The sequence below is a fragment of the Crocodylus siamensis genome, chromosome 10 (genome assembly GCF_052110815.1).
Source record: "Crocodylus siamensis isolate JL-2025a chromosome 10, ASM5211081v1, whole genome shotgun sequence".
Lineage (NCBI taxonomy): Eukaryota > Metazoa > Chordata > Crocodylia > Crocodylidae > Crocodylus > Crocodylus siamensis.
This window is the reverse complement of record NC_143404.1, coordinates 31727487-31745967: the sequence shown is the minus strand read 5'-3', so window position 1 is coordinate 31745967 and position 18481 is coordinate 31727487. Positions and strand designations below refer to the sequence as shown.

General features: G+C 41.1%; 1 protein-coding gene across 3 annotated transcripts in view; it reads right to left on the bottom strand.

Annotated features, from left to right (window-relative positions):
• Positions 1 to 18481, bottom strand: part of RANBP17 (RAN binding protein 17) — a 284697-nt gene that overhangs the window by 28637 nt on the left and 237579 nt on the right. For all 3 annotated transcript variants that reach the window (XM_090064588.1, XM_090064589.1, XM_090064590.1), the window contains one exon: positions 17837 to 18003. In XM_090064588.1, coding sequence (XP_089920714.1) covers positions 17837 to 18003 — 167 coding nt within the window. The remainder of the gene's footprint in view (positions 1 to 17836; positions 18004 to 18481) is intronic.

The following is an 18481-nucleotide window of genomic DNA, read 5'->3' as shown; positions in this document are numbered from 1 at the left end:
TTAATATGTAAAACAGTTTGCACCTGATTGTAAGATCTGAGACTAGTTTTTATATGGAATGTTTCATTACTTCAACAGAGGCCCCAATGAAATCAAGGGGGCAATGAATGATGCTACAAAACCTCTTTACGTGCACACATTCCATCACTTACTCAAAAAAAGATACATTTAGAATGATAGCTCCAGGTTAATTAATTACAACTACTTGTAATGTGTCTATTCTTGTGTTACCCCATATATCACATTGTAAATGGTTCTATTTTTCCACTGCTGAAATAAACTTTAATAAATTATTCATTTCAATGGCAGAAAAATGTAGATCAACAGGACAAAATGGGCTATGCAAGGCTAAGGCTCGCTTCACCCCCTCATGCATTTGAAATTTTGGGCCAGTAATAAATTGCCCTTCAAATGGTTGCCAATATCATAAAGGAGATGCCTGCACTGCATTAGTAAGGAAATATAAACAGTAGAAGCAGTTATATTCCTGCAAATGTGTTTTTCCCCTACAAACTACTTGGTACAGAAGACCAAACTAACCATTTTTAATTTCTGCCAGGAATTTTAATATGGTGGCACATGCACATCTGTCCTATACCATTTCAATACTGCCTGCATTTGAATTGTACATTCAAACCATAAGACATAAGCCACAGGTAAAAATTTTTGAGACAAGGAGGAGTATATCAGAGGGGGAGTAGGCTTCACAGATGATAGTCTCACCTAATAACAATAATAATGGCATCAGTTCAGCTATTTTACTGACTGGTGTTGCATTTTCTTTAGTGGCTGCAGAGACCGATGTTAGACTTGCAGGTCCTGCCACAGTGGTCACAGGGGTACAAGGCATTAGGAGCTACTGTACTGACAGGCTGTTTCTTTCGGTCACGTTTCTGTTGTAATTCAAGTAACCATTTCTCGTCATGATGTTAGACTCCATGATGGAGAAGGAGTTTCAACATCTCATCTACTACAAGGGGAAAGATGTTTCTTGGCTTGTACAGCTTCAACTATCATGAAGATGCAAGTTTTTTGGGGTGGATCAGCTTTGTCTTCTGTAAGGGTTGGATAGGTTAAGTACTGTGAATGATACTGTCTCTACTTCGGCAATATGAGAGATGTCTGATGAACGATGTACCTTCTCATTCTGGAGAAGAGGGAGAGTGCATTTTACAGCTTTACTTATTAACTTTTAGCATACACTGCCTTGCTTTTGTGCATACTGAATTACATAAGCCTTCTGTTGAATGTCACAACTCATATCCTGCCTGAAGTGCTGGATTTTGCATCTGGATATTTGATGCAGCTGACAGATGTTTACAAACATATATCCATAGTTTCCTTTTGCTTATCCATGTGTGCTCCCTGATATGTAGCAAATTACCTCAGGGCTGGAATAGCTTGCACTCACAAATAAACTCAAAATCCAGGCTTTTCAGAAGGTAGTATTTAGGAGGACTTCAACCAAGAACATTGTGATGGTCACTTCAAACACACAACCCACACCCCACATTTCTTCTCTGCTTTGAGCAAAGCAGAAGGTGCTGTTGATTTCAGGCCTTTAAGGTTATTAGCAGGGATCCTGGTTTCCCCTGATAAAAAATCACAACTTCTCTGATAAAAAAAAACTGTGAATTCTTTGATAAACTCCCCAAATCCATGATTAAAATGAAGGCCCCACACCCCCCACAGCTGTCTTGCCCTGCTCATGCCCCTCACTCCCTCCTCCCCAACTCCCTAGCCCTGCTCATGCCCTTCACTCCCCCGCCAGCCCTGCTGGTGCCCTTTTCACCCCACCCACAGCTTCCCGCTCCCCTAGCCCTGCCGGAGGGAGCCCACTGCTGCCAGGGCTATGGGGACAGGGACCCAGCCCCACAGGCCCCTACCCCCAGCAGGAGGCAGTGGCTGCTGCACTCCCCCTCACTGCCTGCCTGCTGCAGGCTTGGGTGGGGAGGGGGCTGGCTCCCCCTGTGAGAGCAGGGATGGCCCGTGCCCCCCAGATCTGTGCACGGGGTAGGCTACCAGCTGCAGGCTCGGGCTCCTTGCCCTGTTGCCCTCCCCCAGGACCTCCACAGCTCAGCGGGTGTGACTTGGTGCTTTAGGGCATAGTGGGGCTGCGCGGGGAAGCTATGTGCTGCTGTGAATGCCACGCTGCCTTGGCGAGGCATCCCCTGCCCACACAGCAGCAGTGAGGGGCACAGCCCCGTGCTGCTGCCCCTGTTGCTGCTGTGCATGCAGGGGATGGATGGTGTTTCCATGGCAGTGCAGAGTTCACAGCAGCAAGCAGCTACCCCATGCAGGCCTGCTGTGCCCTGCAGCGGTGGGTTGCACCTGCTAGGCTGTGGAGACCCCGGAGGAGGGCAAGAGAGTGGAGAGCTTGAGCCTGCAGTGAGTAGCTCATCCTGGCCCCACAGACTTGGGGGTCACAGGTTCTCTCCTGTTCCTCCAGGAGTGTGCGCAGCACCGGTGAGCCAGCCCCACCCCTTGCCGGCCAGATGAGCCGTCCTGCTCCCCACTGGGCCCCTGTGCCCACACATTGTGGCTCCAGGAGCTAAGCCCCATGCACCACCAGGCTGGGCAGCAGCTGCAGCCCCAGCCCCAGCCCCAGCCCTGCCCAACTACCTCCCCCCTTCCCTATAGGGGCCTCACCCCCTCCTTCCTCTTTAACCCCCCCATCTCCTGCTCCGTCTCAGCCCCTTGCAGGCTGCAACTCTGCCAGCTGGCAGAAAGCTCTTTGCAAAACTGCAAAAACTGTGAGATTCTCAGTTAAAATGAGAAATCTGTATTTTCCTTGGTAGAGGGGGAAATCCGTGTTTTTCTCTGTTTCCCGTGAGAAACAGAAAACCCGGACCCCGGTTATTAGTGACTCAGATAAACTATCCTTTACATTTTCTTCTTATCAGTGGGATGGGAACACCTCTGTTTCCTGAATGACTACTCCCATCTAAGTTTTAGCAGGAAAGAAAACCGCTTCTAGTACTAGTATTTCTGGACACATGAAAAATTACAGATAACCCAATCCTCTTAATAGCTATGGACTGTAGTTTTTTCTATGCCAGTACGTTTGGCCAGCATTTATTTCTATAGAAGTAAGCTTGTCACTTGTCTTCTTCTCATGTCCTCTTATATATGGTAGGACTTGTGTTATGCACTTCCCATAAACTGCGCTGATACAGGCTGTGCCCTCACTCTGTGCAAGCTCTTGTGACTGCACTGGTTGCTCCTCTCACAACCTGGTGGGACTTGGAGCAGGCTGGGAATTTTTTTTTTACTATGTTAAGATTTCCACACAGGGACTGAGACTGCCTGTCTGCCCTTTAATTTTCTACCTCCTATGTCACCAAATGACTTCCCCAAATCCTGTTCAACCAGGGAAAGGTATAAAATCTGAAGTTGTTAATATTAATAGTATTATTGCAAATAAACTGGTACAACTAATTTAAAAATTAAATGGGGTTACTTTACAGAGATATGAAAACCTGCATATAGCGTGTAAGCTCGGAAGTGTCAGGCCATGGCCGTGAATTTGGACCTTGAGGCTGTCCATTTATCCCAGTCTGCCACCTCCCTAGTTGACCATTTAGGCTGAGCAAGCTGGCCAGAAATCTCCATATGGGTCTAACCATCCACCCATCGCCAGCCACCTGGGTGCCTGGCCAGGGTGAATTGGCCTTCCATATAAACCCCTGACCTGGAAGAGGAAATTTCCAGGCAACAGCACTCAACCCCTACTCAGACCACCTCACTGTTCCTTCCAGCTTGATCTCTTGGTTACCTGACCCAGCTCACCCTCTGACTGCATTGTGCCTGGCCCTCTGGCTTCTTGACTCAGTTTCTCAGACTGACCTTCTGGCTTCCCACTACTTGGATTCTAGTCACCACTCCTGATCTCAGCTGCCCCTCAAGCCCTGAGGGACCCTCTAGACCTGGTGCAACAAAAGAGGTCAAATCTAAGGAGCTAGATGCTCCTATACCTTTAGGTGCCTAAGTATGATATTATACAACCCTGTTTGAATACATGAAAATCATTTAATGTGTGTATATTTGTAACATCTTAGCCTGAAAACTAAGTAAGAAAAAAAAAAGCAGCAAGCAGAAGGACCTGTCCAGCTTTTGCATTAACAGCTTTTCAAGGCTTTGAGAAGAGTGGAGTAGGATCACACTTAAGGGCCTAATAAATGGAGTAAGATGTGGCCCTAAATAACTGGCCCCAGGTATCTTAGTGGTCAAGGAATAAATCAATATAGATTTCCAAAGTTCTGATTCTAAGTCCCTGCCCCAGCCATTCAAGAAAGGCCCTTCCACAAACTACGGCAGCCTACTGGATCACATCAGAGTACTGCGACAGCCTGGCATTCAGAAGAGCTGATCAAAAGATTAACGACCAATTATCCTATAAACTTAGCTCCTTCTTTGTTTTCAGACTGCTCACAGGGCACTCCTAATTTCTATTGAATGCATTCATTATTTGCTACTATTTGTAACAAATAATTTAAGAACATGTTTTCATAATCAGTGATGAACTGAACTGTAACTGAAGCAATTTCAAACAGAGACAGATGATAAAGATGGTAATAAGCATACTGCTAGTGTATCTTGAACAGTCACCAACATATCTTAGTGAATATCATCTTTCACAACAACAACAAAGGATAAGAGCACAAGGCTCTTTCAAGCAGTCATCAAAACAAAGTGCACTGAATATTATATTTCATACTAAACACATTATCCTGGCAGTTTGACACTCAACATTTCAATAGTTATTGCATCTCTCACAACACTCTCTCTGAATTTCTTCAGATGGACTTTTAAGTATCAATGGAAGATTATTTTACCTGTCGTGCTAAAAAGACTGTAAAGGATGACTACATTTACTTCATTTAATTTTTAAGGGGAGCTCAATGTGAGTTCAGAAATAAAACAAAAACCTAATGAATGGATCAGATTCTGTATTCTGTTGTGGTTTCTTGTGTTGTTCGGGCAGGAATGCCAAAAGGTTGAGATTCACCAGTGGGGAATTCCTTTAGTGGTTGCAATGCTTCCTAGGCCCTGCTCACTGGCATAGGGGGCGTGTCAGAGGGGGAAAGGAGGGGCATAACGGAGATAAGCTCAGCTAAGATTTTATCACAAGTTTCAAAATTTTGGGGGTGTATCTGTAGAGGTTTTTTTTAATGTCCTAGCTCCTGGAAACACATACTTACACTCAAATCCCAGTATTCATTACAAAAAGCAAACTCCCCTTCCCAAAATTTCAATCTACCTACAACAGAAAAACAAAAGTGAATCTCTATCCCTTACAGTTCCATAGGACTCCTAAAAAACACAAACCCTTAATGTTCAATAAATAACAGATAAATAACAATTATTATCTTAAAATTCTCAGGCCTTTTTGAGACCTGATTCATGAGCTTTAAATCTCTCAGGGTGGCAATGTTGAGCTATGCTGATGTTTCACTGGAATAAAGATTCCTGAGGGTGGGGTTAGATAAAACCGTCCTGAGGCTGCTCTAATGGTGGGGCAGGTGATGGGGATAACGCATGGATAGGATTCAGAGGTGGGTTTTCCATGTATGTTTGATGCCCCGAGCTACGCAATTTCCAAACCAAGTTTTGGTGTGCTGAACACTACTTTTTGAAAGTTTCCAGTGAACTGCGTTGAATCTGTCTGAGCACTTTGTCAAAAACAACTAAGAGGAGGTTGATGATGGCTGTTCAATATTACTGATGAAATGGGGCTTCCAAATGGCCTTTAAGAATATTTTAATGAGTAATACCTGCAATAAATGCAATGTCATTTAAACAGATTTTCTTTTTCTACAGGTAGATGCAATGCATTTGCAGCACAAAGATATTTGCTGCTGTAAACTCCACGCTGCCCTGGCAAGGCATCCCCTGCCCACACAGCAGCAGTGAGGGGCACAGCCCCGTGCTGCTGCCACTGCTGCTGCTGTGCATGCAAGGGACGGATGGTGTTTCTATGGCAGTGCGGCACTCACAGCAACAAGCACCTACCCTATGCAGGCCCGCTGTGCCCTGCAGTGCCGGGTCACACCTGCTGGGCTGTGGAGGCTCCAGAAGAGGGCAGGGGAAAGTGGACCTTGAGCCCGCAGTGGGTAACCCATCCCTGTCCCACACACAGACCTGGGGGGCATAGGTCCCCCCTGTTCCTCCAGGAGTGTGTGCAGCACCGGTGAGCTGGCCCCACCCCTTGCCTGCCATCTGCGGCCCAGTCCCACTCCCCACAGGTGAAATTCTGGCTTGTGATGAAGTTAATGGAAGATATGCTAGATAATTTTATGAAAGAAGGATTTTAACTTAAGTTGGCTGTTGCACGGTGACAGGCCCAAGGGGCTCGAAACCCCAGGGATGGAGGGACAGTGAGAAAACACCAAAGGCCCTTGTGAATGACCCAGGGTGGGCCAAGACCAAAAGGGACTTACCTGCCACACGTGCAGCAGCTGGAGGTGTAGAACAGTGGCTGGTGCCACCTGTGTGATTTTTGAGCATGCTGTCGGTGCAGCTGGGACAGTGCAAGGGCATGACATCATCACTTAGCCAGCAATGAAGTGGCTACAAGAGCCGGCACAGGATGATGAAAAGGGGGACAGCAGCTGCAGGCTCCCAACTGGCATGTCCAGGCATGGAACATCCCAAAAACATGGAGGGGATGCCTGAGGGAGGTGTTGTCCCTATCTGGAAGGACGCTATCGACCGGGGAGAATGGAGGAGCCGAGGATATGAGGGGCCAGTAAACCACAGAGACACGAGTGCGAGGAAAAGCACAGTCTCCCTGTATTCTGCTTTTCTTTTGTGGTTTCATTTTGTTCACCATTTTAGGAGACACTACTTTGCTAATATTGCCAGGGCCAGGAGCTCCTGCAGAGCCTGGGGCAGAGAACCAAATCTGGATGCGTTAAATTGACCGTCCTATCAAGGAAAGTAGTCCCAGAGAGCCCAACTGCATTCTGGAGGCCAACTCAGACTGTGAGCAACGTTTAAGTTTCCGTTTAAGCTTCGTGTACGGAGCAGGGGCAAGAAGTAACCACCACATAGCCACTCCACAGCAGCCCTCGGGGCTGTGCAGCTAACCAACCAGCCCTATCTAGGGAAGGTGGTCAACCTAGCTGGGATAAAGGGGCAGCCCTGACTGGCCAGGAGCCCAGGCCATCAACTACATGGTGAGATACCAACAGACTGGCGCGTGAATGGGGTGTAGGGGAGGTGGAGCTCCAACTGACGTCTGCATGGAGTGCACCTAAGGGAGTCTCCAACACACAGAATCCTCCTGCATCTACTTGTAAAACCAAGGCATGGTGGGTGAGCAGTTGGATTTTCCTTTAGGAGGAAGCACCCCATGGATGGTAATGCTGAAGGTCGCAAGGGCCCAAGTCTGGGTCACCAGGCCCTGAGTTTCATAGTTTCATAGTAGCTAGAGTCGGAAGGGACCTAGGTAGATCATCTAGTCCGACCCCCTGCCTTAGCAGGAAAGAGCACCGGGGTCAGATGACCCCAGCAAGGTGCTCATCTAACTTCCTTTTAAAAATCCCCAGGCTAGGAGCCTGCACCACTTCCCCTGGAAGCTGGTTCCAGGCCCTAGCCGCCCTGACTGTGAAGTAGCGCCTCCTAATATCTAATCTAAACTTACCCTCCACCAGTTTGTGACCGTTATTCCTGGTCACTCCTGGCAGCGCACGGGGGAACAGGGACTCCCCCAATACCTGCTGATCCCCCCTGACCAGTTTGTAGCAGGCCACAAGGTCCCCCCTTAACCTTCTCTTGTGGAGGCTAAACAGGTTCAGGTCCCGTAGCCTCTCCTCATAAGGCCTGCCCTGCTGACCCCTGATCATACGAGTGGCCCTCCTCTGAACTCTTTCCATATTGTCCACGTCCCTCTTGAAGTGTGGCGCCCAGAACTGGATGCAGTACTCCAGCTGCGGCCTGACCAGTGCCGCATAGAGGGGGAGGATCACCTCCCTGGACCTGCTCGAGATGCATCTGTGGATGCATGACAGGGTACGATTGGCCTTCTTGACTGCCTCCCCACACTGCCGGCCCATGTTCATCGTGGAGTCAATGACGACTCCAAGATCCTTTTCCGTCTCCGTGCTGGCAAGAGGGGAGTTCCCCAACCTGTAAGTGTGGTGCTGGTTCTTCCTCCCCATGTGCAACACCTTGCACTTATCAGTGCTAAACCCCATCCTATTCTCATCCGCCCACCGTTGCAACCTGTCAAGGTCAGCTTGTAGCCTATTGCACCCTTCTAGTGCGCCCACATCCCCCCACATCTTAGTGTCATCAGCAAACTTGAACAGGGTGCTTTCTACCCCCTCATCCAAGTCACTGATGAAGATGTTGAACAGTGCGGGCCCGAGGACCGAGCCCTGCGGAACCCCACTGCCCACATCCTTCCAGGTCGAGAAGAACCCATCCACTACCACCCTCTGGTACACAGGCGGGCACATTGGCAAAATGGTTTTTGAGTGAACTTTTAGGTATGGTAAAATGTTTTATAGATAGTATAATATTCAGCCACAAAGTAGTTATGATGGTGATTTTATGGGACACTAAGTAGAGACTGAAATTCACAGACCTTTGATCCAAAGACAATGCATTGCCTGGGCTATACCTGGTGTTCACAAAAAACAAGATATTGTTTCAATAAAAGTTTTTATCAGGTTGGTAAGGACAATGATGGCAAAACAGAAAGTTATGGAACCACCACATGATTTGAACAGATTAGTTAAAAATACAGCAAGATTCAGTCAATTCATGGAAATCTAAACAAAAGCTGAAAAAACCATAGCAGATGTAATCTAGAAGTCAGATTTAGTCAATCCTACAAATATAGTTATTTTGTTTTTGAGAATATCCAGGTTGACTCATAATATGGTTTAAAAATGTTTCCTCTTCCAAGCAATGCATCCTTCTACTGGGCAGTGAGATTTATGAAAACTCAAGAATCCTCTTTGAAAATGCCATCTAACCTTTTTATTTAGTTTAATTTTTCCAAAGCTTTGCAGTAAGCAGGAAAGGTGTTGGGGTTGGGTAAAGAAAAAACACTTTTAGTTTCAGTGGAAAACAGATATCTAAATTACTATCCTGATGGTTTTCTTTGGGACCATCATAACCGCTAGAGGCATTTATTACTCATTAATGCTGGTCTCTAAATGTGTTTGGCTAAGGAATTTGCTACCAGAAGTATTTGTATTCATATATTGAACTTAACCCCCACAGTGAAGGTAGAAGATTCTCTAATATTCATGTGCCGTTTACCTCTTCACTTGCACATGTGATTTATACTTCTTTTTAGCTGTGTTATATATATGGAGGAGATAGGCCTTAACCAATGTGCAACTGTCAAGCAGGAATTAACAGAAGGGAATGGGAATCTAATGGGGGCTTGCTTTCACTGACTACTGCACTTCTATGCAAGTCCAGCCTTATTCACTATATATGCACCTGGTGTTGGGGCAGAACCTTGCAATGGTATCCAATGGCTACTATGCAGTGTGCTATGCCACTGCTTACCCAGAATTTCAACCTGATGTGGAATAAGTTAATGTTTTGTTCACAGAGAACATGCTCCATTGTGTGACAAAACTGTTAAGTTAGGTATAAAAAGCGTGGAAGGGAGGGTTGCTGTTCCCTACTCACTTTGGTAAGAAACCATACTGTTTGCAGACAGCAAATATCATTTCAAACTGGATTTTGAAATATCATGTATGCTTGACAATACGATTGGGCACTATTCAAACCATTGGTTAGATTCTGCTGAATGGCAATGGTAGCTGTTTTCAAATTAGCCTTGACACATATTTTGAGACCTTTGTGTTACAGATGAAATAATTACAGTAAACTTTAAATATTTTAATGAATTAAATATTAAATTGCATTAAATTGCGTAAACAAGGAATAAAACCTTTTAGCTTTTCTTTAAACTTATTTGTCACTTTTGAAAATATCTGTGTGGCATGAAAGAAACAAGCTTACTGAGAAACACAGACAGTTTTTCTTCTTTAATTGAAACCTCCATGCTCTTTGTTTTCTACCAAAAAGCAATGAACGGTAATAATGTAAGATAAATATACAATAAACTTATAGATATGATTGTAAAACAACATCATTCTAATGTTTTCATTTAATTACCCTGAAATGCATTCTATTTCATATTCATTACTCAAAAACCAATTTGAAAGAGAAAGAGGTGATGGGACTTATTCAGAAAGACGGACTGTCATTCACTGCAATAGTTATCTAATATACAGAAGTTAATAAAGCAGATTAATCTACAAGTCCCTTTAAGCCATCACTGAGTTTAGAACAACTGCCTCTTTGACCTTTAACCCTCCTGCTGTGCACCAGTAGCAGGTGCCAGCTGCGCTAAAATTATAGCTGACGTGTTTGAACGCAAAGTCTTTTCTTACTTTGCTTCTGACCAGCAGCTGACCCTGTAGGAGTGATTGTTTCATGTGCTGGCCTAAAGGCTACATAAACCAGTAACTGATAAACAAAAGCATACATATACCAGCTGCCTAGCCTGAGGGTACACATCCTACACTGACACCTCTAGCAGTTTATCCTGCAAGCCAAATTACGGTTTTTTTGTTTCCATACATGCATTTTGTACAATACTTGTTACTTCATGGAACTAAACTTCTGTCCACACCAAAAGCTGTTTGTGGCAACTTGATATCAATCTGAATGATTAAGAAAAGATTCAACTTGATTTAGCACCTTCAGCAAGAGCATGAAATCTTGAGATACACTGATAATAAAACCTCATTATGTAGTTTACTGTTAAAAGCCTTAAAATTCAACTCTAATTCATAAATGACACTGAACCAAAGCAGGGCACTAAACAAAGCAGCATCAGAAATGGGACAAGGCTTTTATGTATTTTTTGTGATTTTATAATTAACAGCCCTTCTGTGTAATGATAGCTGAATCTTTAGCATTATATTTTAGTTTGAATTTACTGGAGCCTTTACTTATGTGAAGTAAGGAACGTGTATAAAACTCTGGAAAGCATATTTTCCATTAAGATAAGATGGCTTTGACACAGTTGTTTTGCTGATACAAATTACACAAGCACAAAAACAATCAGAGTAATGATTAAATGCAGTTATGTACATGGGAGACTACTAGTGCAAATGTTAACATATTTAAATGGTTTCCCTTCATTAAAAAAATTATATATGATATTAAACCATCAATCAAACTGAAACACTAGAGTCTAAATGTATTGTCACTGGTTAAAATAAATGACTTTGAGACTGAATTTTGGCTCACTCAATATGGTGTCTTTTCTGTTGCTTAGCCACCCAAGTCTCTGCTGGCTTGGGCTACATCTGGTATATTTCCATCCCTTTCAATTAATAAAGAAAGTTATGATACTATTGGATCACATTTTTAAACTGTGCTAAGAGGTTGAAAACAGATGCCCTAGTGAAAATCTCTCTGTCACTGTTAGGGCTCAATCCTGTATGATGCTGAAAATCCTGGTCTCAGTCCAACAAAAAACATTTAAAACATATGCTTAATTCCAAGCATGGGAATATTTTCCTCAACTCCAAGTCTTACTCATGATTTTAAAATTAAACACATGCTTTGCTAGATCACGCTGCCAAAATATTTAACACCTTGCATCATCAACCCCTTTCAGTATCCTTCCAAATATTGTTCATTACAAATGCATGTGCTGGAGTTCTTCTATGGATTTTTCTGCATGATCCATAGGATGTGCATTAAAAGCCATTTCCTCTCAATGTTTATAATTTTTATCATTTAGCATGTGTATGACTCCAAGTTGGTTAAATGCTTTATTGGTATCTACATGAAAAACAAATGTAACATATTTTGCTGTATAAAATGGAGAAAATAAGAGGTAACTGCCAATTTATGCCTCTTTTTTTGTATTTTAATATATAGTTAGCCCTTAAGTTTCTATTGGACCTTGCATTCTTCACTTCCTGTCCTAAACTGCTATCCAGTGTTGATGCACACTGTTTTATTCAGATTATTTTATTTACACAATCAAAGCTCTAAGCATCTGTACACAGTTCAAACTTATAAAAAACAAACCAACCAATATAATAGCACACAGCTCCTCTGCAATATGACTCATTGGATAGTAACATTCTTCACTTGCTAATCCAAATACATTTTCAAAAAACAAAGGCCAACAAAACAGATGAACATTAAAATATAGCTGAAATCCAGGCTGGGCCAGTTTATTGAACAACTGCCACCTTTTATTTCAGACCTGGCCGTATTTCAGTGACTTCTTACATATCATACAGTGCTGCTGTTAATATTCATTAGTATTTGCAAATATCTTTGAAACACTTAAGGATATATAATAATACACATTTTTTTGTAAAGATGAAATAGGAATGGACTGGGAGGTCAATATTCTCAGATGGAGCTAACAGTCTACATTAAATACAGTTCTACAGAACAGGCATAATTTAAATATATATACATAAAAAATTCTAAAAAAATACATTCTAAAATTTAAAATAGTCTTCTACTGAAAGTAGTGGAATGAATTCTAGTTTTATAGATGGAATTTTTTTGAACAAATAGCACATAAAATCAGAAGCCCTGTAAGATGGTTTTATTATATTTTTATAATGCAGTTGTTGCAGTCATACCTTTAATTTTGATAGAACTTTCCATACATAGATCTCAATGTACATTATACAAAATAATTCATTTGGCTTTACAACACCTTTCTGAGGCAAGTATTTTTACTTGATTTGCAGATTTAGGTAGAGATATGACTGGCTGAAGGTCACATGCAAACACAGGAGATGGGAACAAAGCTCAAATCTGACTTCTTTTTTTAAGCTTAAAAGGGATGCTCTTAATTTATATATCCATGTGAAAGTATCAGTTTCTAGTAGGGCACTTGCCCTTAAGCCCTCTCAGCCTGTAATTTTACAATCACAACTGCTCATTTAAAATAATGCTGGCATATGACACACCCAAGGAAACAGAACGGGAAGCAGTATCCTTTTAACCAGACTACTACTTGCTGCTTATAGGCTAAGAAAGAGGACCAAGGACAGTGTTATTATGGCAGCACAAACATTTAGTGAACTACTGGTGCAAACTATTACTTGGAGCTTTATCATGAAAGATTTGTTGTGAAATATTTCATATCTAGTTTGAAATCATAAATTTAAATATATGCATGTCCCCTCTGTTTCCATACGGCATACATGCAAGAAAAGGACTTCCCCAACAAAATGTCCTGGCTAACTGCACATAAAATAATATAGAACCATCCAAAAAAAGGTATCCTTTTCTAACTTGGAGGAAAATAAGAAGAGAATTTAAACATAGAGGCAACTGTGATAAGAAACCCATGGTTTACTTCACTAGTGACTCGCCTGTTTTTTCAATTTGTTACAATCTTGTTTTTCATTAAGAGCTTTCTTTCTCCCAGGTCAGCTTTTTCCTTTACAGTGAACCAGGAGTAAAGTTGTAATCTTGAGTTTGTGACATCAGTCCTTAGTAGAAAAGTGACTTTGGACTGCGATGCTACAATTTCACTTCTATGACTTCAGTATACAAAAGGCTGAGACAGATGCCATGTGTCTAAATGAAGGTGTGATTTTTCATAATTAGCAAAAAATATAAAACCGAAACATCTGCACATTGTATTAATGATTTATTTTAGAGTTTTCCTAAAACACAGGCTTACTTTTAAGTTCTCATGTAAATTCAAAGCATTGTTAAAGAATGCTGTTGCTTCTCCTGCTGCTTACAACAATTAAATGGAATCCGAATTTTAAGCATGAAATATGCACTTTATTGTATGTCAAAATGCTGAATAATAACATTTCAATTCAAATACAAGAAATAATGACAAGAAAAAGGAAGATGAGCTCCTTTTTGTTGCAATTCATGTGCGGCTATGTGGCATGAAAAGCAGAAAAGGTTGTATGTGGTTTCCATTTAAGGCTCTACTAAAGTGTGATCCTTGTAACTCATGTCAGCTCTTCAAAATCTATAGGAAATGCATTTTTTTTAAAAAGGCATAAAAACTTATAGTGTTGGCTTTTATCTTGGGCATGAACTAAAGAGCTGCTCAGCCAATAAAAAAAAACTATTTGCAAATGAGCAATGCTTACTTTATAAAAGATTTTAACCCTTTAGAGTGATATTAGCTTCAAATATAAAATTAAAATTGTATCAGAGATATAATCTCTAAGAGATGTCTTATTCTGGGGAGGTGTAAAGCATCATGTTCACAGCATTTGTAATTAAGCTCTTAATGGCAACTCTGATAAAGATGCTCATTCTATACAAATTTTATTTTATTCTATCAAACTAACAGAGAATCAACCATACTAAATAGAAAGAAACCTTAAAATTGCACTGCTCTCTCTAGACATAACTCTAATGCCTATCCCAGAGGAATTTTTCCATCAAAAGGCATAAGTAAATGAATACCTATTAGTAGATTGCACATAATGAAAATACTTTAATACTGCCAGCTATCAATCCTAAACAATATACACAGTTTTTCTCCTTGAGGCTTTAGCACATTGGTGCTTATTTCTTTCCTTTACTAAACATTAAGTTTAATACATATTTCTTTCCCCACCCCCACAAGTATATACCATCTTATTTTAGTTTTCTAATTTTATTTAATAGATAGATAATTTCTGTTCAGGCTAAATGCAAAGGGACGTATGCACTGTCACTGATAACACCCATGCACAACTGTAACAGGTTGTCAACAATAGATATAAAAGACAACGTTAATTTTTCTAAACTGCAAAATTTAACCAACATTTCCTCTAGTAATTTCCTTCGCTAAGAAGAAAAGAGAAAAATATCAGTACACAAAATAGATGGTTGCTTGTGTACTGTGATAATCTGAATACATGCCTCACGGCCTTATCATCTCTCTTATCTTCCTTGTGACACTTGTATTATTATTAACAATAATCCTGTGAATTTATGTCTTCCTTCAGAGGCTCTTAAAGTTATTTGTATAAAAATATTATTAACTCCACTTTATAGAAGAGAAAAAAAGAAAATGACTTAATGAAGATATGCTCCAGTTTCACTGTATAACTTTGGAACATAAACATTATCTCATTTATCAGAAACTTTTAGATGTCTAATTATCCTTCTTGAGACTGAAGTTGAAAAAATGTTCTAACTAGTAAATAATTGCAGCATATTGCATCAGTTTAGTTTAAAGACCTGACAAACCTCTCTAAACTCAAAGTACAATTACTCATTAGGGTCTAGTTTTTCAGCACTGTTAAGCAATTTGTAACCCATTCCTTTTAATAGGGTTACGCATTACTTAACCGACACAGATGTCTTGAAAACTGAAACCTCTGGTTATGAAGCAGCAACCTTGTTCATTAGCATCCATGATAGTCAAATCATCTATAAAACCAGTGTTTAATGGCCAGCCAATGAATAATCAATGGTTCACTTTTCATCTGAGTGTGAAAATGAGAATAATCTAATACACTGTCCCTCTGGTAAGATGTAAGGCCTTAGGTTCCGTTTCTATTCAGAGCTGATTTATAACCCAATGGAAACCTGATGTAAACATATGATCAATGAGTCCCATCACTGCTGATAATAACCCCCAACCGGCCCACTCCCTCATCCCAAAAGCCATCCCTTTAGGCTATTAGCTCCGTCCAGCTAATCCTCCCTACTATTCCTGCCTGCTGCTTTTACCTTGGCCATCCGTTCAGTCCAGCAGACTCAGAAGTAATTTTATACGCAGTAGAGAGCGGGTAGAATTGATTTTTCACTCAGCGCTCAGTTCCCATCTGAATAATTATCAATTTTACTGCCTCATAAAGGGAAGAGTCAAAATTTCAAATCAATTCAAAAGAGCTTCTGAGACCATAGAAACCATGCATGAGAATAAAGGTCAAAGTTGTCAGTGACCTCGGGAGATGATGTCAGATATTAGTACGCTGAATAGTTGACATCAGAGGCACTCAATATAATATGACTAGTGCTAATGCAAATCATATTTATGCTGACTACTGGAGACCAGTCATTAATATTTAAAAGAGTATCTGAAAGCCTGCATTCAAAATAAATATAATGTATTCCATGGATTATGAAGTTAATCAAGATAGATGACCGCTTACTCATATACTATAAATTGAAAGATTCCACATATTATTACCACACAAAATATTACAATAAGAATGAAACAAATGCAAGGAAATCCAGAGTCAAGGCTGCTGTTCTGTCTTTTATGCTCAGATCACTATACTCATGATGCCCTACTGTGTACAATGGTACATAAGAATGCTAAATTCGCTGCCAGATTCCATGCAACATCCACAAGACAAGGATATTGTGATTTGACAGTGGCATTATGTCATATCCTGATAACGGTGACAATAATAAATGTCACAAACTGACTTACAATATGTAACATAATTCACAGTCACCATTAACAAGCCAACGTTTGCCACACTCCACACCTCCGATTAGAATAGTAAATAATATGGTAACTATATTGTAACTGTTATGCTACACCAGCTTTTTTAAAATGGCAACCAACAATTGTTACCAAAGTACAAGGACATTGAGCATTATCTTGTAACTGGTATTTTCTTAATTCCCTTTGTTATCTTTAAAAGCCCCCAAAAGCAAATTTGTCATTTGTGAAACTACATTGATGAAATTGTACTAAGTGCTCTGGGAATCTATGGATCCTTTGCTAAAACTGGCATATTAAATAAATGTAAATAGTCTACATCACTTCCCCTTGCTATGATGTAGCTAGACTGTAATATACACTTCTGGGAAGAAAATGAAATTCTTCTTGACCACTGCTAGCAGTGATCAGTTGCATTCCTGAAACATGAAATTTGATTTCTCTATTGTATTTACCTTTGACACAAAAATCCCAATTAAAATATAAAATACACCATAAGTAAAGCATTTAAGCACAGTATCAAATACGCTTTAAAATAAAAATAGGAGTTTTACATTTAAATAGCCAAATGTGTTACTGAAACAACTGAAGTGTTTCTGCCCTACTTAAAATATTTTACAAACCTCACTGCCCTTTCTCTACAGACCTGTGTGTGGGATAAATTAAAAATGAGCACGGAGTTTCTTCATCTTATAAGCTACAGTCAAATGTAAAAGACATTATTCCAAAAAAATGAAACAAGCAAGACTAAAATATAATATCTATGTCATCAGCACAATAAGAAACACGTTCGCCATACTGCACTGATGTTGGTATGGAAACAAATGTGAAATTAATTGTGGTGACAGAGCATAAAAATACCACCTTACACAAAGTAAGACTATTGCTAAGTAACTGAAATGATCATGATGTAATGTACATCAAGTTGAGGAAAATAAACAGGAAAATAAGGAATTGAGGAAAATTCTTGAATTTATTAATGTCCTCAGGCAGGGTTGTCAAACATATGGCTTGCGGGCTGGATCCACGTATCTAGCCTACAGCCTTGATCATGAACCCTCCTTCGGCAGCAGTCAAGTACCTGGGTGAGACCAGCAGAATTGTGGGAAGAAGTCCAGCATCATCAGGTCTTAACTGAGGTTCAGAGCAGCAGCAATGGAACTCCAGGAGCACCACAGGAAGAAGCCCAGCACCACGGTTTGTTCCTGTGGTGGCAGCCAAGTGTCTACAATGCCAGGCTTCTTCCTGCTGGCTCCTGAACTGCCGAGAGGTGTCAGTCGGATCCAGCATAGGGAGGCGGGGGGGGTCTGATCTGCCTGTGAGGCTGGGCAGACACCATCTGACTCATCCCAGATATATCTGACACTCCTGTGCTAAAGGAAAACCTCAGTTTACCTGTGGTAGTACTTCTGGGTTCTGTTGCATGAAATGTAGTAATCTTTGTCCCTCCTGTGAAATTTCTTTACATCTGAGTGGTTTCTTGCCTTCTTTTGCTATGTGCTTGAAGAGGTAGGTAACAATGTAGTCTAAGCTAGCACAACAGCTGGAGGAGACAATAGTATCTGCATAAACAATGAAAGAAATAATTTTAGTAGGGTTGGAGTGTTGTTTCTGTCATGTAACAAAACAGTTAATATTACTATCTTGTAACAGTGAATAAACTGTACAGAAATAGCAACCTTAGAAGTTTATGTCAGACAGGGTGTGTCTACATGTGCTGCACAGCCCCAGTGATGCACAGGTTGTTTTCAACCCTGTTGTGCAGTAGCGGCGGCGTCACAGTTAGTGCCCACCGATGCTACGTCACTATAGCTCGTTGCTATGGCAACGTAACGTCTCATGTAGATGCACCCACACCGGATTAAATGATACATTGTTTTACCATTTGCTCTTGCTTTTGACAATTTCTCCTTATTAAACAGAATATGGACTCAATTCTGCAATTTACAGTCCTACATTCCTACATGGGGATTCAGTGCACTGTCTTCCTGTTCACAGAAAACTGCAGGATCAAAGCTGTATTTTTATTGATGTGCCATT